Source organism: Schistocerca serialis, chromosome 7 (genome assembly GCF_023864345.2).
Source record: "Schistocerca serialis cubense isolate TAMUIC-IGC-003099 chromosome 7, iqSchSeri2.2, whole genome shotgun sequence".
NCBI classification, from domain to species: domain Eukaryota; kingdom Metazoa; phylum Arthropoda; class Insecta; order Orthoptera; family Acrididae; genus Schistocerca; species Schistocerca serialis.
This window is the reverse complement of record NC_064644.1, coordinates 554,866,343-554,888,845: the sequence shown is the minus strand read 5'-3', so window position 1 is coordinate 554,888,845 and position 22,503 is coordinate 554,866,343. Positions and strand designations below refer to the sequence as shown.

General features: G+C 40.9%; 1 protein-coding gene across 1 annotated transcript in view; it reads left to right on the top strand.

The window, feature by feature from the left end:
- LOC126412098 (serine protease HTRA2, mitochondrial) overlaps positions 1-14,609 on the top strand; it is a 58,666-nt gene extending 44,057 nt beyond the window's left edge. The window contains exons 5-7 of the mRNA XM_050081516.1: positions 746-893; positions 11,869-12,034; positions 14,316-14,609. Coding sequence (XP_049937473.1) covers positions 746-893; positions 11,869-12,034; positions 14,316-14,478 — 477 coding nt within the window. The 3' untranslated portion in view covers positions 14,479-14,609. The remainder of the gene's footprint in view (positions 1-745; positions 894-11,868; positions 12,035-14,315) is intronic.
- The last annotated feature ends 7,894 nt before the right edge of the window (positions 14,610-22,503 follow it).

Sequence of the window (22,503 nt, the reverse complement as noted above, 5' to 3'; positions counted from 1 at the left end):
ACTTTTCATAATATTATATCTTTAGAAACTGCTTCGTTGTAATTTTACACTAAAAAGAGCAACTGATGAACTGCTTATCTTCAATGTATCTTATTCTAGCTTGATTAGAAGCAATAGTACTTCCCTTGCTTTGACACTGAACCAGTTTATAAAGATAGCACCTACTTTCACCAGCCACCTAGTTTCAGGGTACACTAACGTCAACAGCCACCATGATATGAGGCCCCACCTGATAGTACTTGTTGCAGGTGATCGTGCACACCATGGGACATAACAGTGGCAACACTATCACTAATTATAGGCCATAGTTGCATTGCTGAACATTTGCATCAGATTGGCGTGTATCCATTGCTCAAATGTGTAGTTTGTAATGAAGAAGGTACATTACGAACTGGCATGATTTACTAACATGTGAAAAATTACAACAGTATGGATGATCAACTGGATAGTTACATTAGGATGCATGAAAACAAAGACCCATGTATCAACAAAAGCATAAATTAAAAAAGATGTGCATACTAGTCCTAAGAAATTCTCTGAAGTGTAAGGTGTTCTTAGAGTTCATTATTGTCATTATTGTAATATATTGCTACAAACATGTTACATAAATTTTGAAGCATTTTAATTTTCTTTAGTATTCTTTTCGTAGTGAATAATTTGACGATACCTAGCTTGATATATGCTTGTTTTTCGTTGCTTTTCTTATAATTATTGCAAGTGTAATGATTTGAAAAATATGTTTTAGTTTGGGAATTCTGGAGGCCCACTGGTTAACTTGGATGGAGAAGTTATCGGCATTAATTCCATGAAAGTCACAGCTGGTATTTCATTTGCAATACCTATTGATTATGCCAAGGAGTTTTTGAAGAAAAGTGAGGAAAGAAAGAAAGCAGGTTTGTTATTTCTGTAATTGAGTTCTTTTTTCTATTTTTCACAGTAGAATATCAACAAGAATTTGGCAAATCATTTAAAAACCTGTAATATTTATAAATCCATGAAAAACTAGGGTACTCTGGCTGAGACAGTATGAAATCCCAAGTAGGAAAGCTGTTAAAAGTAAAATCAGTTGAGGTATATTTTTTTAATTATTGTGCAATACACAGCATTAAATTATAGAAAAGTAGGATCTAATGTGCTTAGACACCCAAGAGGTGCACAAGAATAGGAAAGTGAAGTGTGGCAGATGCATTTCATCTGACTGTGAAGTAAACATCGATTTTTCTGCTAGCCTGTGTGTCTGTAGCTCACAAAACAGGCCATTTGCAGGAGATATCTGATCTTTGGTAAGGAGCAAAATATCCTATAAGGCAAGGTTACTGAGCTTCTCTTACACCGCGATGAAGAGGGCACTTAAAACATATGTCCGTAAGCCATGTGGCTCAGCAATGAACCTTCATATTCAGGATACACTTCCAACTATGCAAAACACACAAACTAACCAACTACACTGATGAGCCAAAACAATATGACCACTGCACACTGCGAGGTTGAATGTCTCCTGGTGGTGTTGGGAGCATGTGTCGCAATATGGAAAGAATGAAAGCGGAAAAGAGATGAATGAGCAGTCATTATAGTGAAGATATAGGCGGCCCAGATGCAGAAATCCACCGATATAGGCAGTTTTGACAAAGGGCACATTGTTGTGGCATTGCGGCTGGAAACGAGAATTTCTGAAACAGCGAAGCTGATCACCTGCTGACATACTATCTGTTGTGAGCACCTATGGAAAGTGGTTGAAGAATGGTGAAATAGCGAGTAGGCCTTATGGTACTGGATGATCACGTCTCATCACAAAACATAGAGGTAGGATTATCCCCCATTGTGTAATCCAACATGGACAGTACTCTGTGGCAGATCTGGTGACAGAGTACAATGCTGGTGCTGGCACAAGTGTTTCGAAGCACACTTTTCACAGGCCATTGTTGAACATGGAGCTCCACATCACAGGACCCATACATGTTCCTGTGTTGACTCAACGACGTCTGCAATTGTGATTGCAGTGGGCACAGCATTGCTGAGTTTTCACTGTGGATCAATAGAAACATGTGTCGAATGGACCGCATTTCATGTCACACCAGATTGATTGTTGGATGCTTACACGCCGACATACAGGTGAATGACTGCATGGAACATGCACCGCATCACAAATGTAAACCGGTGAGGGCAGAATTGTGCTGTGGGGCACACTGAGTTGGTCTCCTATGGGATCTGTTGTTGTAATCAAAGGCATCATGACAGCAGTGAGCTATGTGAACATAATTATTGCAGACCACCTGCATTGCTTCATGCTTGAAGTCTCCCCCTACGGTGATGACATCTTTCAGCAGGGTAACTGTCTATGTTGCAAGGTCAGAATCATGCTACAGTGGTTTGAAGGGCATTATAGTGAACTCACATTGATGTCTTGGCCAGCAAATGTACCTAATATGTACCCATTGGAACACGTGTTGGGGTGCCACCTGTGTGCCCGTAAATCACCATCCCGTGATTTGCAGGAATTGCTTGACCTGTGCATATACATGTGGTACTATATACTTCTGGACTCCTATCAAGGACTTGTAGAACCCGTGCCAAGCAGAATCTGTGTGTGCTGTGTTTGAAAAGTGGAACAACATGCTATTATAATGTTTTGGCTCATCGATGTATGTGCACAATTGTACCAATGGGCATATGATAAGAAATACATAAATTATTACTATTAATGCAGTATCAGTAATATCGCCGTAGAAAAGTAAAACATGGCATCAGTGACATTAACAATCAAGAAAATTTTCTCGAAGCCATCAGATTATGCATTCTGGGCCTTGTCTTCATGTATCAGATGAAAACGTTCTACTCGAGATTCATGCTGTAGAGGAAGATGACTGATTTCAGGTTGCATGTGTATCTCCTGAAACTAATAAATGGAGAAGACCCTGATGTACAGTTCCTCAGGAGAGACATTTATAGTTTTTGATGCCCCTTTGCTAATGGATAACATCCTCCACAGAAAGGACAAACTAGGGGAGACCAAGTGAGATTTTTATTTTATTTATTTATTTAATATATATTTTTTTACACATCAGGTTCCATAGTACCAAATTGAGGAGCAAATATCCAAGGTCATGGAATATGTCAGTATATGAAACTACAACATAAAAGTAATAACAGATAAAATAAAATGTTTATGAACCCAAAAAAGAGACAAGTCATAAGTTTATGTAAACACAATCAACAATACCACACAAGAATCAGCTTAATTTTTCAAGAAAATCCTCGACAGAACGGAAGGAGTGACTCATGAGGAAACTCTTCAGTTTCGATTTGAAACCGTGTGGATTACTGCTAAGATTTTTGAATTCTTGTGGTAGTTTATTGAAAATGGATGCAGCAATATACTGCACATCTTTCTGTGCAAGAGTCAGGGAAGTGCGATCCAAATGTAGATTGGATTTCTGCTTAGTATTAATTGAGTGAAAGTTGTTAATTCTTGGGAATAAGCTGATATTGTTAACAAGAAACGAGTATAGAATATATACATTGAGCGACCAATGACAGAATACCCAGACTAATGAATAGGGGTCAACAAGAGGTTCACGAAGTTGCACCACTTATTTCCCGAACCTCCTATTTCTGAGCCAAAAATATCCTTTGAGAATGGTAAGAGTTGCCCCAAATTTTAATACCATACATCATGTTGTTGTTGTTTGTTGTTGTTGTTGTCGTCGTCGCCGTCTTCAGTCCAGAGGCTAGTTTGATGCAGCTCTCCATGTTACTCTATTGTGTGCAAGCCTCTTCATCTTTGAATAACTGCTACAACTTATATCCTTCTGAATCTGCTTAGTGTATTTATTTCTTGGTCTCCCTCTACGCTTCCGTCCAATACTAAATTGGTGATCCGTTGATGCCTCAGAACATGTCTTCTAGTCAAGTTGTGCCACAAATTCCTCTTCTCCCCAGTTGTATTCAATACCTCCTCATTAGTTATGTGGTCTATCCATCTAATCTTCAGCATACTCCTGTAGCCCCACATTTTGAAAGCTTCTATTCTCTTCTTGTCTACACTGTTTATCATCTGTGTTTCACTTCCATATATGGCTACACTCCATACAAATACTTTCAGAAAAGACTTCCGAACACTTAAATCTGTACTTGATGCTAACAAATGTCTCTTCTTTAGGAACACTTCCTTGCCATAGCCGATCTACATTTTATATCCTCTCTACTTCGGACAGTTATTTTGTTCCCCAAATAGCAAAACTCATCTACTATTTTAAGTGTCACATTTCCTAATGTAATTCCCTCAGAATCACCTGATTTAATTTGACTACATTCCATTATCGTCATTTTGCTTTTGTTGTTGTCCATATTATATCCTCTTATCAAGGCAAAGCTTTTTCTTCTTTCTTCTTTCTTCTTCTTCTCCATGGATTTTAATTCCTACTTCAAATTTTTCCTTTGTTGTTGTCCATATTATATCCTCTTATCAAGGCAAAGCTTTTTCTTCTTTCTTCTTCTTCTCCATGGATTTTAATTCCTACTTCAAATTTTTCCTTTGTGTCCTTTACTGCTTGCTTAATATACAGATTGAATAACATCGGGGATAGGCTAAAACCCTGTCTCACTCCCTTCTCAACCTCTGCTTCCCTTTCATGCCCCTCGACTCCCATAACTGCCATCTGGTTTCTGTACAAGTTGTAAATAGTCCTTCGTTCCCTGTGTTTTACACCTGCCACCTTTAGAGTTTGAAAGAGACTACTCCAGTTAACATTGCCAAAAGCTTTCTCTAAGTCTACAAATTCTATAAATGTAGGCTTGCTTTCCTTAACCTATCTTCTAAGATAAGTCGTAGGGTCAGTATTGCCTCATGCGTTCCAACATTTCTCTGGAATCCAAGCTGATCTTCCCTGATGTTAGCTCCTACTAGTTTTTCCATTCGTTTGTAGAGAATTTGTGTTAGTTTTTTGCAACCATGAATTATTAAACTGATAGTTCGGTAATTTTCACACCTGTCAGCACTTGCTTTCTATGGGATTTGAAGTATTATATTGAAGTCTGAAGGTATTTCACTTGTCTCATACATCTTGTTCACCAGATGGAAGAGTTTTGTCATGGCTGGTTCTCCCCAAGGCTATCAGTAGTTCTAATGGAATGTTGTCTACTCCTGGGTTCTTGTTTCGACTTAGGTCTTTCAGTGCTCTGTCAAATTCTTCACGCTGTCTCATATCCCCCATTTCCTCTTCATCTGCATCTTCTTCCATTTCTATAATTTTGCCCTCAAGTAGATCACCCTTGTGCAGACCGTCTGTATACTCCTTAAACCTTTCTGCTTTCCCTTCTTTGCTTTGGATTGGTTTTCCATCTGACCTCTTGATATTCATACAGGTGGTTATATTTTCTCCGAAGGTCTCTTCAATTTTCCTGTAGGCAGTATCTATCTTACCCCCAGTGATATGATTCTCTATCCTTATATTTGTTCTCTAGCCATCCCTGCTTGGCGATCACATTTTTGAGACATTTGTATTCCTTTTGCCTGCTTCATTTACTGCGTTTTTATATTTTCTCCTTTCATCAATTAAATACAATATCTCTTCTGTTAGCCAAGGATTTTTACTAGCCTCCGTCCTTTTATCTACTTGATCCTCTGCTGCCTTCACTATTTCATCTCTCAAAACTACCCATTCTTCCCCTTTTGTATATCTTTCCCCTGTTCTTGTCAGCCATTCCCTAATGCTCTCTCCGAAATACTCTACAACCTCTGGTTCTTTCTCTTTATCCAGGTCCCATGTCCTTAAATTCCTACCTTTTTGCAGTTTCTTCAGATTTAATTTACAGTTCATAGCCAATAAATTGTGGTCAGAGTCTACATTTGCCCCTGAAAGTGTCTTACAATTTAAAACCTGATTGCTAAATCTCTGTCTTATCATTATATAATCTATCTGAAAACTTCCCATGTCTCCAGGCCTCTTCCACATACATAACCTACTTTCATGATTCTTAAATCAAGTGTTAGCTATGATTGAGTTATGCTCTGTGCAAAATTCTACTAGGTGGCTTCCTCTTCCTTTCCTTATCCCCAGTCTGTATTCACTTACTAAAACTTTTCCTTCTCTTCCTTTTCCTACTATCAAATTCCAGTCCTCCATGATTACTAAATTTTTGTGTCCCCTTACTATCTAAATAATTTCTTTTATTGCATCCTACATTTCTTCAATCTCTTCATCTGCGGAGCTAGTTGGCATATAAACTTGTACTACTGTGGCAGGTGTGGGTTTGTGTGTCTAGCTTGGTTACAATAATGAGTTCACTATGCTGTTCATAGTAGCTTATCTCTGTTCCTATTTTTTTATTCCTTATTAAACCTACTCCTGCATTACCGTTATTTGACTTTGTATTTATAATCCTGTATTCACCTGACGAGAAGTCTTGTTCCTCCTGCCACCGAACTTCACTAATTCCCACTATATCTAACTTTAACCCATTCATTTCCCTTTTTAAATTTTCTACCCTACCTGCCCAATTAAGGGATCTGACATTCCACACCCCAATCCATAGAACGCCAGTTTTGTTTCTCCTGATAACATCTTCCTGAGTAGTCCCCACCTGGAGATCTGAATGGGGGACTGTTTTACCTCCACAATATTTAACCCAAGAGGATGCCTATTCTGTGAAATTAAAATGTTGGGTTTTGTTGAATTATATGTTAGGAACTGTAAAAGGAGGACCATACAGTAAAGCTGCATGTCCTTGGGAAAAATTACAGCTGTAGTTTCCCCTTGATCTCAGCTGTTCGCAGTACTAGCATAGCAAGGCCGTTTTGGTTGATGTTACAAGGCTAGATCAGCAAAACATCCAGACTGTTGCCACTGCAACTACTGAAAAGGCTGCTGCCCTCTTCAGGAACCACACATTTGTCTAGCCTGTCAGCAGATACCCCTCCATTGTGGTTGCACGTACGATACAGCTATCTGTATCGCTGAGGTACGTAAGCCTCGCCACCAACAGCAAGGTCCGTGGTTCATGAGGGGGCGGGGGAGGGGGGGGGGGGGACCATACGTCATAAGTGAATGAAAATAAGCAAAGTAGGCTGATTTTTGTATTGAACTATCACTTACTTCAGATTCAGTTCGAATAGTAAAAATGGCAGCATTTAAGTCTTTGAACAAGATCCTGAATGTGGGCTTTCCACAACAGTTTACTATCTATCTGAACACCCAGAAATTTGAACTGTTCTATTCCACTAATCATATGCCTATTCTGTGAAATAAAAATGTTGGGTTTTGTTGAATTATATGTTAGGAACTGTAAAAACTAAGTCTTACTGCAATTTAGCATTAGTTTATTTTCTACAAGCCATGAACTTATGTCTTGAACAGCACTATTTGAAACAGTGCCAATGTTGCACAGAAGATTACTACCGAGCAAGTGTCATCAGCAAACAGAACTATTTTAGAATCACCTGTAATGGTAGATGGCTTGTAAGGAACAGGAGTGGCCCCAGCACTGATCCCTGGGGCACCTCCCATTTAACCGTGCCCCACTCAGACCCCACATCACAACCGTTTTTAACACTGCTGTATATTATGAACCAGTTGGGAGCTACTCCCCATATTCCATAATGGTCCAACTTTTGGAGCAATATTTTGTGATCAACACAATCAAATGCCTTAGTTAAATCAAAAAAGATGGCTAGTGTTCGAAACCTTTTGTTTAGTCCATCCAGTACCTCACAGAGAAAAGAGAATATAGCATTTCATTTGTTAAACCACTTCTAAAAAAGAACTGTATATTTGATAGCAAATTATATGAAATAAAATGATCACTTATCCTTACACACACAGCCTTTTCAATAAGTTTAGCAAACCTGATGGCATAGTAATAGGTCTAGAATTGTCTACATTATCCCTTTCTTCCCGTTTTATAAAGTGACTTTACTACTGAGTACTTTAATCGTTCAGGAAACTGACCATTTTTAAAGGGAAAATTACAAATATGTCTAAGTACAGGGCTAACATGTGCAGCACAGTACTTAAATATTCTGCTACTTACTCCATCATATCCTTGAGATTCCCTAGTTTTCAGTGATTTAATTATTGACTCAATCTCCCCTTTGTCAGTATCACAGAGGAGTATTGCAGACATCAGTCTCTGAAAGGGATTTTCCAAGAGTGTTATATGATTTCCTGTAGAAACAAAGTTTTTATTTAATCACCAGCTATGTTCAGCTCTATTGTGACTACTTGTAACATTTTGATATAATTCCCACTTTGTTCTACATGATATCCTTATCGCACTAGCCAGCCATTCAGGGTGTCGTTGACTGCAAGTGCCCTGTGTAGAACATTCTAATGGAATGCAACTTTCAGAGAGCATGAGAAATCTGTTAAGGAAAGCCTTACGTTTGTCATCTATGTTATCAGCAGTAAAAACATCCTGCCATTTTTATTCCTTAACGAGGCTCAAAAAACTCTCAATTGCCATTGGATTAGCTTTTCTACACAGCTTGTAATTAAATATAAATTTTGTTTGCGTACAAAAATCTTTCAGCGTTAAAATTTGTGCATCATGGTCTGAAAGGCCATTCATCCTTTTACTAACAGAATACCCATCTAGTGATGAAGAATGAATAACAATATTGTCTGTGGTTGTGCTGCTTTTCCTCTGCACCCTGGTAGGAAAAAAAAAAACGCAATCTGCATCAGTTCATATGAATTTAGGTGTTCTTCCAACAACCTTTTTCTTGCACAATCAAATACAATATTAATATTGAAGTCACCACATGTAACTAATTTTTGGTACTTCCTATAAAATGAACCAAGAACCCACTCTAGCTTGAACGGAAATGCTGTGAAGTCGCTGTTGGGGGACCTATAAATAACAATGATTAGAAGTTTAGTTTCACTAAATTAAACTGCCCTTGCACAATATTGAAATACCTGTTCAGTGCAGTGTTGTGATACATCTACGGACTCAAATGGAATACTGTTTATACTCTGCAAAGAACTCCTTGAAAAGCAGCCAGCTAATCTGTATCCTGGTAAAGGAAGCCTCTGAATTTTTAAATTATTTGTGTTCCAATATACTAATAATGTCAGAATCAACATCTATAAACAGTTCACTAACTTTATCTCTAATACATCTTATATTTTGGTGAAATATGCTAATTCTTTCACTACTTGGATACCTGATCTCCTTTGAAGGTGGTCCCTTTGTTAAAGGGACTTCCTTTAAGCAGGGATACCTATCAACTGACTTCAGTCTGAAAAAGGTGCAGCTCTTAACACAAACAACTACAGGAATTTTTCGATGAGTAATCCCACAACCACCCACTACACTGCCGGCCTCCCCTTCCCATATCTATTGAGGTGCAGGCCGTGCCTAGTGAACTCGATCTTTTGATAGACTCAGCTGGCACCACTGCAATGTGAGCCATGCCCTCCGCCATCAGTGCCTTCTTCAGCCCCATGTTAATGGCATAACATCTGCATTAAGATGAGGCCAATCACAACGCTGAAACAGTTGCATGAAGTGCACATTAGTGCCACCAGTTTGAGTAGCTAACTTTTCCAGGTCACCACCTTCATCATACTCCCGGTCCCTATCAAGACTGTTCCCAGCTCTAACCGCAATCACCATCTGATCCTCTTTCATAAAATTCCCACATAGCTCCCTTATGTTAACCATGCACTAGGCTTCATAATGCTAGTGACTTTTACTCACTCCCCAAAACTTACTGCAACTGGTAGACTACACCTCTTCTTTGTGAACTACCTTCTGTTAGAATTTGCAACTGACTTAGGCTCCCTAACTGCTGAGGCTGCTGCATGTTTCCTATACCTACAGCTGCAAGAGATGATGGAGTGGTTAAGGCACCAGACTCATAAATAGGAGGAATGTGGTTCAATTCATTAACTGTCCATCCAGGTTGACGATTTCTCCAGTAATGAAGTATCCAGTCCACAGTCGTAAGGTCAACTATGAAGACAGAGTGCCACTGGTAAAATGGCTACAGAAAACTGTGCAGTTTCTTTGGCAGTTGGGCCATAATGTTGTCGATTCATGAGAGCAAGACCAAGTTCCCATCTTCATGAATGATATGAATTATGACACTAAGATATCAGACATAATTCTTCATTAGGTTTAGAAAAACAGACAAGTACAACTTGCACAGCATGGCTGCTGTCTTCTTCAGGCACTAAGGTCTGACTCGGGCCTCAGTCTTCTCTGCTGGTGAGTATCAATCTATCCTAATACATATTGTTATTACTCCTTCCTTCCTGGATTTTCTGTTGTTCAGGGTTTTGAATGGTTTCTTTAACAGCACAACTGTATGGAGCACTGTTTGAAGGGTTGTAGGGAGAGACAGAGGTGCACAGTTACTGCTGTAAAGTAAAATAGAAACCTATAGAGCAGCACAAATGACACAACACAGACATTCGTGAGGTATTTTGCCATAGTTACATGCCACTGACTTGGATCGAAATATGTGCTTCAGTTTGAGGAGCAATGAAGCATACAACAGCTGTTACTTCATGTGGTAGATGAAATTTAGTTGAGGTGTTTACACACCATCTGCTCTCAATTAAACCATTGCAGAATTTTGGGAAAAAGAAGTGCACAAATTTTCCATGCCCATTTTCATTTTGATTAACTTCTCGTGATGTGGTTCAGGGTCATGTAGAAGTTTCTAGAAGAAATCATATTCACCATTGACTTTATACAGCATTTATTTTCACAGTTGCAGTATACCACTTGATACCGGCATTAAGGCCAAAACTGCATTTGTGAAAATAAATGCTTTCAACAGTCACTGGTGAATGACATACAGTACTTTAAAAAATATTTTAACTTAATTTGGCTTACAGAAACATTCCATGAAAGGTTACTGTTTTTATTTACCTCCGTAATTCTGGGAAGAACATTATCGTACTATTATCTTCACCAGCTGCATATGAAGGACATTAGAGCATATTGTCAACTGCCTTCTTTTTTAGATCTGAGAATTCAGTCAGCTCCTGAGTGGTTTTCATTGGGAATTCAGGAGATCCTGCTTCACCACAGATAATTTGATCCTGTTGCCAGCAGCTACACAACAACCTAACAGGCTCCGTGTTTGAGCCAAGGAAATGATCTGCTCGCGGAATGCATAAATATGTTGAAACAAGCTAAGTATAGAGCTCCAGTTCTTGCAGTGCATGGAGCAAAGTGGACTGGGAAATAGAAATTCACAGGTAGCTGGGAGCAGACTGTATTGCCGACACTTGTGAGTTACTGTCAGCAAAACAGATACAGAATCCACTGCAGTATAGAAACGTGACATAACATTGTGACATGTCGATAGCACCTGATGACGGCAATTATCTTTGTCTAAACTCTGTTTTGCTTTAGTTTTGTAATTTTATAACCCCCTTCCTCCCCAGAGAGATAAGGGAGGTAGAGATAGACAAAGACAGGGTAGAGGAGGAGATGTACTGAGAAAGGGGCTGGAGGAGGAGATGGACAGAGAAAAGGGCTGACAGACAGACAGAGCCAGAGAGGGGGAGGGGGGGGGACAGAGAGAGGGGAGAAGAGTAGATGTATGCAATACATGTGCAAAATACTTAATTTCGTACTTTTTCTTCTTTGTTTTTGTTTCTGTCTATTTTGGGGCATTTTTAAACCTAGAGAAATTGTAAGACCAGCTCTAATCATTATTCTCTGTGTAACCTTAATTTTTGTAATTGCATTTTCAAAAGATGGACAGCGTACATTTGTATCCATTTTTGCTTCTCGGTGTTGTTACATAATTTGTGTCACCACATTAAATGCCATTTCTCTTTATTTGTTACATCAGTTAGTCTTTATTTTAATTGGACACGTGCATTTCATAATGAGACTTTAACGTTCCAGGGGCACCTACAGGGCTATCAACAAAGCGACGTTATATGGGCATAACAATGCTCACACTAACTCCAGATATTATATATGAACTTCAAAGCCGAAATCGTCCAATTCCACCTGATGTGACACATGGTGTACTTGTATGGAAGGTGGTGGTTGGATCACCTGCTTACAGGTTGGCAACTAAATTCATAACTATTATTATTGTTTTTAATGAGTCATGGGAAGATCATATGGCATAAAAAGTGATCCACATACAAAGTCAGTAGCTTGCAGGAGTTGCTACTAATACATTCTCAATGATAAAATTTGTTTATACCTGGCTTCTGCATCCTGTCAGTGACCTTATTTAATTATTTATTTCTGAAGTGATTGCAATTTTAAATCACCGAAGTTGTAAATTGTGAGACTCAGCTGTTATTTATGTCTTCCCAATTTTTAACTTCTCTCTTACATCATCCTCATGAGTCTGAGTAAATGGATAAATGGTAAATGCGAAACCAGAATTTTAATTTAGATTTCAAAACAAATGAAAATTGTGGTTATCTATTATTCAGTTAATAGCTATTCCTGCTCACTTCAATGAGTCACATCTGTATTGTTTTCTTATGTCATACTAATATATAACACAAATTTAGACTGCTTGTGCACTAAGTAAGTCAACTCATTGTGAGCTATACAATAGCCATAATGAATAAAATCTCTAAAATGTAACTACCATCAAATGAAGTGGAGATGCCGAGTCACTGATGGGCCCAACAGAAAGACTGTCATGTCAAACAAAGATTTTGGCCAAACAGGCTTTCATCCACACACACACACACACACACACACACACACACACACACACACACACGGCCTTGGATGCCAGAAACTGTGATCGTGTGTGTGCGAGTTGTGTTTGCATGAATGTGTGTGCCTGTATTGTCTAATTCTGATGAAGGTCTGTTTGGCCAAAAGCTTTGACAGTCCTTTTCTTGGGTTTATCTGCTATATGATGAGTAGGTACTAACCTTTTCATAATTTTGTCATTATTCTATCCTAGATTTTCCATTGTTTGATTTTACCATCAATGCTTTCTCACTCAGATTTGGTTGGAGGAGGAAGACTGCAGGCAATATGGTGAAACTGTGTGACAGGTTGTTGTACGTTAGCACAGTGCTTAGTACTTTTTGTGTTAAATCATGAAACATTTAATCAGTGGCAATGTCTCTTTTCATCGTCGAGGCATTCTTGCATTTAATTTTGGCTACATGAATATAAAATTCTAGCTTAGAAATAATTTCACTGGTCCAGCATATGGCTCAACAAGGGAGTGTAAGTTTTAAGAAATGTCCTATTAAGTTTTCATCCTTTGAATGTTTCCAACAAGACAATAAATGATTTCTTGAAGACCAAATAATGTCCTGAGATGACTGAAGAACCGTCCCAGCCACTGACAAATCGGAATTAGCTACAGCCAGAGTTTGCTCTTAAATCGAAATTGACTAAGCCCCCACCCCCACCCACTGTCCCATCTCCTCAAAGTGATTATTTGGTGTTGAAAAGTCTCAGAATATTATGTGCTGTTAAGGACACTGAGGCCCGATTGGTGTGAGTAGCAGTCATGGCTGGGGATACAGACGAGGTGTAGGGTGGGAAGTGGGAATTGGTGGGGAGACAGCTGGTAAGTGCTAGTGAAGATGTTATTGTGCGGCTTCTGGAAGTGTACAGGGATGTGGCAGAGACAGGGTGATGAGCTGCTAGGCGCAGTGTCAGGAGCCTATGCGTTTGGGGGGGGGGGGGGGGGAGGGGGGGGGGGGAATAAAACAGGAAATGGAAAAGGACTGCCACATGTGCACTGGGTGGACAAGAGGCATGTGTGAGGAAACAGTGGGAGCAAGGAAGGGCGAAGAGGCAATACTGAGGCCATGGGGGGGGGGGGGGTTTCGGGAATGAAGTACTTGTTTCAGAGAGAGTTTCTAAATACACAGCTAAAAAAGGGTTATTTTGGTGGGAAGAATCCAGATGAAATGGACAGTAAAGGAGTCATTCAAGTTAAGCACATTATGTTACAGGGCTTGCTTGGCAACTGGGTGGTCCTGTTGTCAAGCCCAGAATTTGGTGCTAACCATTCATGTGAACAGACCGTTTGTTATTGGTTATGCCCATGTAAAATGCTGCACTTCCAGACTGTAGCACCTAGAACTGCTTAGCCACCCCGGCCGGCTGAGTGATAACTAAGGTTTTGTCTTTGTCCAGTGACGATATTCTAAATTTGGAATACTAATTTAACATAAGTAAATTATGAGTTGGTTGATAAATCTGTTATAAAATTAGCAGATTTTGGTTATTAAATCTCACTGGATAAATTTTCACTGTTGTGGATGTTAATGAAAATCAGTAGTTTTACACTCCATAAGTTTTTTTTTTTTTTGTACATTCATTGTACTATCTGTCTTCTTTTATGTTGACAGTGGTGGTCTGATGCCTGGCGATATAGTAACATACATCAATGACGTTCCTGTTTCTTCGGCAACAAATATTTACCAAGCATTGGAAACTTGTACTCGATTGGAAATGATTGTTGTGCGTGGATTTCAGAAATTTAAGGTCACAGTTATACCTGAAGATCCCTGATACAGAGGAATAAGGTATTCTAAGCCATGTGTGATATGTATTTGATGCCAGTTGAAAAGTGAAATGAAAACTTCGGATAAAGTAATTTATTGTTTGTACACAATACACATGCATATATTTTACAAGAATAAAGTATATTTGTTGGTATGTAAGAATGCTTCTTTGTCCTATTTATTTTAGCTAGTAATATACCCCATATGTCATAATCATGTTAAAGGTTATTATGTATACCTTGCCAGCTGACCAAAACACATACTCCTTACTCAAACAACAGGAAATCCAGGGTGGAATGAAAGGGAAGTTGCCACTCACCATACAGCAGAGATGCTGTCGCATATAGGTGTGACAAAAAGACTGTCACAAATAAATCTTTCAGCCAGTAAGGCCTTCGTCAAAAATAGACGACGGACACACCCACTCCTACAAACGCAACTCACACACACGATTGCAGTCTCAGGCAACTGAAGCCACCAGTTGCCTGAGAATGCAGGTGTGCGCCCGTGTGTGTGTGTGTGTGTGTGTGTGTGTGTGTGTGCGCCTGTGTGTGTGTGCGCCCGTGTGTGTGTGCGCCCGTGTGTGTGTGTGTGTGTGTGTGTGTGTGTGTGTGTGTGTGTGTGTGTGTGTGTCATGTCCGTTGTCTATTTTTTGATGAGGGCCTTACTGGCCGAAAGCTTTATTTGTGACAGTCTTTTTGTTGTGCCTAACTGCGACTCAGCATCTCCGCTATATGGTGAGTGGCAACTTTCCTTTTCATAATATTGTTATACTCCTCACTCACTTCTTTAAAGAAATATTTTCTTTAATATGATAGGGTAGCCAGAGTCTATTTCAGCAAAATCCTCCTGGTTATTGGCTGATATTGCAAGCATTCATCAGTGTGATTACTTGTGGCTTATGGTTGTTGCTTTATATTTGAAAGTGGGTGGGGTTTTGCCACATCTCTCTCCCCCCTCCCCCTCTCTCCCCCTCCCCCTCTCGCCCCCTCCCCCTCTCGCCCCCTCCCCCTCTCGCCCCCTCCCCCTCTCTCCCCCTCTTTCCCCCCTCTCTTCCCCCTCTCTTTCCCCCTCTCTTCCCCCCTCCCACCCCACACACCCCGCCCCCACACATACACATTTCTTTATGGTGATTTGTTTCAGACAATCACATCCATTTTCAAACTATGGCCTACCAATGATTTTTTGGTGTTAACAGAGGCGAAATTACATCCTGTTTCCATGATTGTACATACAAGGTGAATGTTACATAAAGCATTACAAATATTTTTCATCTGTGCAATGATTTTTTTTTTTACATCCTTTAAAAACATAACTGTAATCATACAGTTCCAATCAGTGTACATGTGAGTAACCACCTTAGTAACCAGATATTCATTATTCCTCACCAGCAATCATTATATAGAAACAAAACGATAAACTTCACATGAACACATAATGTGTGTTGTGTTGTTCTCGCCAATGGATGCAGCCAGAGCTGGTGCTCTGAGATTGTTTCTGACGGGCACCAAAGGTGGTGTTTTGAAGCTTGCCACAAGCGTAGCCCAATCAACAATCTCTGCACCACCACCACCAATGAGATGTACTTTTGCATCATGATAACTGGTGGTCACAGGCAGCAACAGGGCTCGTGTCCAGCATTGGCACACAACAATTCTAGTACGGAGTTCCAGAATTGCTGTTCCTGGGAGACTTAGTCTACATGTGGAGTCTCCTTTAGCTTTCGTGTAGGGACAAGTGTTTACTACAGTGTTTAACAGTGTGGTGCCCATGACAGACATAGCCTTGTTGACACTATATATTCAGTAACATATGCCTTGACAAGCCACTGTTTAGTTGTGCCTGTCTGCAAGCACATCCATTGAGTTGCTGTACAACTTTAGTTAAGTACCACAGTGCAATAAAGTGTATATTTGTGGGTCACAAATTTGTTTGCAGCATCACTGTTCCTCTTAATACCTCCAGGCACCTAAACTTAAACATGTACAATACCTAAACATGTACAAGCTGCTCTACCTAGATGACCCATACCTATCAATGTGTATTCTTTCCAATTGAATGCAGCGAACTGAAATGCTGTGCTGCCCTAGTCGCCCCATAACCTTGGTAGAGATCACTAGCAATTATATGTAACAATTTCATATGACTGAAACATCACACATGACTTTTAGTCAATGGTAACAAACCCCTCTTAACACAACAAACCTTCATTACAATTTTTGTATTTAATTACAATCATTCAGATTTCTTTTATGTTCACAATTGTGATATATGTCTTGCATTATAACTTTTAAACAATACTGTGTGCTGTATTCAGCTAACATAGTAAAATATTAAAACTTTTAAAATCCATTTATTGCTGAAACAGATATATTCCTCAAATGTACCATATGATTAGTCTCATCACTTATATAGAAATGTCCTGCCTACAGCACATTTCATATGTGCACTGGCCTGATATATGACAAATGGTCTATACCTTGTTACACAGTCATTAAGTTACAACATTATATTGATCGTATGCTATCATCTCACATCATAAAATCCAACTTTTCTTCATAAAAAAAAAATGAACGCTCATACCAGTGGTTATCAGATGTCTATCAATGTGTCTCTCATCCAGCATGTGTGAAATTCATGAAATACAACCACTGTATAAGGGAATCACAACAGTGAAAATTCATGCCAGATCCGGACTTCCTGTACAAAGGAGGACATTTTAATTGAAAGTCACTGCCAGGTGTCGGCTGTTAACAACAAAGGCACTGCAATATTGTATTTAAGAAGAATTATGCAAGAACAACATTGCATCATTCTTCTGAACAACACAGGCAGAGGACTGATGCAATGTTCTTGCATAAAAACCAGGTTCAGGTTCCGGTCTGGCACTAATTTTCATTTTCGTCTTTCCACTATATAGCTGATGATTGCACTGGCCACTGTGAATACATTTAATGTATTTCATAATGGCTGTAGTTGCTCCAGTGCCTGTTTTGACATGCATACATGACCAAAGGAACATTGCATCATTCTCCTTAACAACACAGGCACGGCAATATTGTAATTACAAAATTGTTCCACACAATGAAGGAACATCACATTGTTCTTCTTAACAACACAGGCATGACAATATCGTAATGTTGCACTTACTCTCGTGCACTACATAGTTGGGTGGCTGGAGTGATAGCCACATTGTGAGTCCAAACATCATTACATTACTTACAAGCTGTAACCAGTATATATAGTATAATATTAAAACAATACTGAGGATTATAGAAATATATAATTAGTGTCTTGTCTAGGAATACCCTGTGCATTATTAAATACATTTTGTTGGACACCACACACCAGTCTGTAGTGCTAAAGGAGCTCTAATACAACTGTAACATTTCATGTTGCCCTTCCCTTTTATATTGTTGAGACTCAGTATGTTATTACATTGGTGATTATCAGTTATAACTGATTCCTGAACAGGACAAAACAGCTGTTAAATCTTAATTCTGACTGTTCATTCATTAGTTTTTCAGGCTCATTATTACTATATACAAGGGTAGTTTGATAAGTTTGGTAAATTTCCTTGAACAAATGGAACATTCATTGTTGATAAGATAGAGTATTCCAAGGATTGTATAAAGAACTTCAGCAATATACAGTGTACAGTTCATTGTTGACAGCCATCTGAATTGGTCAATGTGTCAACTGTGATCGATAATGGAAGGAAGGGGGGGGGGGGGGGGAGGAACCAGTTTTTTGTACTGTTATTAAACATTTTCATTTGAAGGGTTGATTGCTTCACAAATCAAAATATAATTGGATGAAGTTCACGCGGACTTTGCACCATCATTGAAGACCATTTACATTTTGGTTAAAGAATTTAAATGTGGTTGGACAAGCCCCAAAGATGAAGCATGCTGGGCTGTCCAACTGAGAAACCATTGACAAAATGGTAATGCAAGACCACTGAACAAACATTCATACGATTGCTGAGACTGTAAGCATCTCAGCTGAGCAAGAGCATAGTTCCCTGCACAGAGAATTGGCCCCCCAGGTCCATGCTGTATGTCTACCCTCTTGCTGTTCTTTTCCTCCTCCTTTGGGGAATGTGTCTCGGCTGTTTTTGGAAATGTATTGTGCATTTTCAGTAGTCAGTATCAGAATACTCTTCACTGTTTTTTGTTCCTTTTTTCTTTCTTTGTTCACCTTCTCCTATTGTTCATCTGATTAGGCATTTGAGGCTCCTCTGAGATGTCTGATGCATAACAGGTGCATAATTCCCAAACCCATGTCGTCAGGTAGGATTCATACGTGCCTGCTGGTACAGGCCAGGCTCAGGGAGGGGTGATTGCCTCAGCTGCTGCCTTCCTAAATTGCCGATTGGTCCCTCTGTCAGGTGTTTGGTAGGTGCAACCTGGGGTGTGAACAATCACCTAAGGCAGGTGCATCCCCTTGTGAAGGGGGCCCCCAGCCGGAAGGAGTGCACCATTATTGGAGATATTGCCAATCATGGAGGATTTTCTTGCAATGAGCCAATCATCTTCACAGTCTATGGCTACCAAACATAAACAGAAGGAGGCTAACAATCCAATTACTCTCTCAGCTCCACCACGGTATCTAGTGGTTTCATGTACTGAAGATGGTCAGTCCTTCACTACGGTAAATCCATTTGTTATTCAGAAAGGTGTTGATGCAATTTCAGGCCCTGTGTGCTTTTGGAGACTAGTTAAGATTCTCAAGCACAAAAGCTGCTTGGAGCTTCGCTCCACCATGGCTATCATGTTCATGCTGAGGCCAGTCGAATGCTAAATTCTTCCCATGGTGTTATTTGCACTAGCTGCTTGATGGTCTGAGTGAGGCAGAAATCCAAATGTACCTCTATGATCAGCGTGTCATAGCAGTCCATCGGGTGATGAAAAAAGTAAATGCCTCTTTAGTGCCCGCACACGCACTCTTTCTCACAGAGTGGTTCTTTTTTCAAAGGTCAAAGCAGGTTATGAAGTTATCACACTCGGACCATGTATTCCGAACCCAGTGCGCTGATAACAGTGTCATCATTACAACCACACTCGGAGAGTCCTGTCGACACCCAGCCAAGTGTGTAACCTGTGGTAGGGATGCTCACAATGGCGATTGTCCGCCTCCTTCTCCCCGCTGCACCAACTGCAATGGTGACCTTGCCGTCTCCTCCCACAATTGTCCCGTGTATCTCAATGAGCAGGCTATCCAGGATATCGGGGTGAAGGAAAAAGTACCTTACCCGGTTGCTCGAAAGTTGTTTAAAACTCTGCATTTTACCATCTGGCACCCACAGTACTGTTTTTACTACATCTCGCTCCACAAAGGACATGGCCATGCATACATGCTGCCTCAAATTTAGCACTGCGGTTGTGAAATCGCCCAACCTCACGGAAGCATCCCTGTCTCCTCCTCAGCTGTGCAACATGCCACCAAACTTTTGCCTCACGGAGTGGAGTCATCAGCTACACAACCTACAGGCTGGAAAGGACAGAAGGAATTGTCCCGTGAAAACTTCCTATGTCCCTCCTCCAGCCAACAAACATCTGAGTCTTCCTCTGCCAACCAGGAAGGCTCCAAGAAGTCAAAGGCCAACAATCTTCCCCTTCGCCTACTCAGAGAGCCTTTTCGACGGTGTTGCCACTTGATACCCTCGCCCAGCCAACCTCAGGTTGCCGGTGCGCACCACCAACGGTTTTTCTGCTCTGGACTCCGCAGGCTGACGAAGAATGCTGATGGTCCTGTAGGCCTCACAGAGTGGGATCTCCCCGCCTCTGTGTCCTGTAGTAGTGAGTCTGTGAAGGCTAGCAGTTGGCATCTTTTCCTCGCCATGACTCTCCTCCAATGGAACATACGCGATCTTCGATCCAACAAAGAGGATTTACGTCTGCTCTTAGACCCAAGTGTCCAGTTGTTCTCTTCCTTCAGGAAATAAAACTGCTTCATCACGCATTTCTCCCCAGTCCGTTTTGACCATCCCCCTGCAGGAAGGTATTCCATCTCCTGGGGGAGTCATGCTGTTCAAATGGGATGAAGTTCATAGTCAACCCATCTGCCTGACTACGTGCCTGCAAGCTGTTGTAGTTCGCCTTATCCTTCCTCACTTGACCTTTTTCCTTTATACCCTTTACATCCCTCCGTCATACAATGTCCCCGGTGCAGACTTCCTTCAGCTTATTGGGCAACCACCTCACCCCTTTCTGCTGCTCTGTGACTTTAATGTGCACTGTCCCCTTTGGGGTTCTCCCAGAACCTTTTCAATCAACTTTACCTCTTCTGCCTTAACACAGGAGCATGCACGTTCCTTTCAGACTCCACACACACCTATTCTCATTTCATGGCCCAGCTTGCCCATTGTCTCGAGTGGTCCGTTGTCTCGGACACATACTTTAGCAATCATTTCCCGTGTGCTACCTGGTTGCTCACTCTAACACGACATACGTGCACACCCAAATCACAGCTTACTAAGGCCGACTGGTGGGTTTACTCCTACCTGGCAACTTTCGGCGAACAACATTTCCCCAGTTGTGATGACCAAGTAGAATATCTTGCAAACGTTATCCTTACTGACGCAGACCATTCCGTTCCTTGCATTTCCACTATGGGACTTAACTTCTGAGGTCATCAGTCCCCTAGAACTTAGAACTACGTAAACCTAACTAACCTAAGGACATCATACAAACATCCATGCCTGAGGCAGGATTCGAACCTGCGACCATAGCGGTCACGCGGTTCCAGACTGTAGCGCCTAGAGCTGCTCAGCCACTTCGGCCGGCTCCTTGGCAGACTGAGGCTTGCTGTGATGCAATTTGCACACAGATACATGCTCTCTGCATTTTTAACTCTCATCCTATGATGGCAGTCTGCATCATTATAAAAAAAAACTGCATGCACAGTGTCAATGCATACTTCGGGAAAGCAGAAAAGCTGGCTGCACGCATTCACTAGTTCTTTTAACAGTTCCACTCCCTCTTCCATCATGTGGGCCAACCTGCAATGGCTGTCTGGGACCAAGATCCATTCCCCAATATCCGGCCTCACAACAGCAGACGATGTCATCATTGACCCAATTGCTATCTCCAACACCGTGAGCCACCATTTTTCAGATATTTCAAGCTCCTCCCACTATCATGCTGCCTTTCTCCATTGGAAACAAGTGGAGGAGCCTCGGGTGATACACATCTCTTCTCCGAATCGTGAGTGCTACAATGCCGCATTTGCTATGAGGGAGCTAGATCGTGCTCTAACTTCATCCCGATCCTGCACCCCAGAACCAGACGATGTTCACATTCAGATGTTGCAGCTCTTTTCTCTTGCGGGCAAGCACTTTCTGCTTAATACATACAACCACATCTAGGCAGACGGCATATATCCCAGATGCTGGCGTGAAGCCACTGTCTTACCCATACCTAAGCCCAGTAAGGACAAACACCTTCCTTCTAGCTACCACACCTTGCCTGTCGCAAGCCGTGTTGGCAAGGTGATGGACTGTGTCATTCATGACCAGCTGGCATGGTAACTTGAGTCTCGCAATTTACTAACCACTGCTTAGTGTGGATTTCAAGTGTACTATTCTGCACTTGACCATCTCACCACTTTGACAACCCTTGTCATGAATGATTTTCTGCAGAAATCCCAGACTGTGGACGTGTTTTTCGATTTGGGGAAAGCCTAAGACACCTGCTGGAAGACTGATATTGTCTGTACTCTCTACATGTGGGGGATCCATTGCCACCCGCTCCGTTTCCTTCAGAATTTTTAAAAGACTGAGTTTTCAAGATAAGTGTGGGTTCTGTCTTGTCAGACACCTTTATCGAGGAAAACGGTGTGCCTCGGGGCTCCATCCTGAGCATTGACATGTTTGCTATCGCCATTAACCCTATAATGGTGTGTCTCCCAACGGGCATCTCTGTCTCCCTTTTTAGTGACAATTTTGCCATCTATTGCAGTCCACCATAGACCTGTCTCATTGAGTGGTGTCTTCAGCAATGTCTTGATTGTCTTTACTCATGGAGTGTCG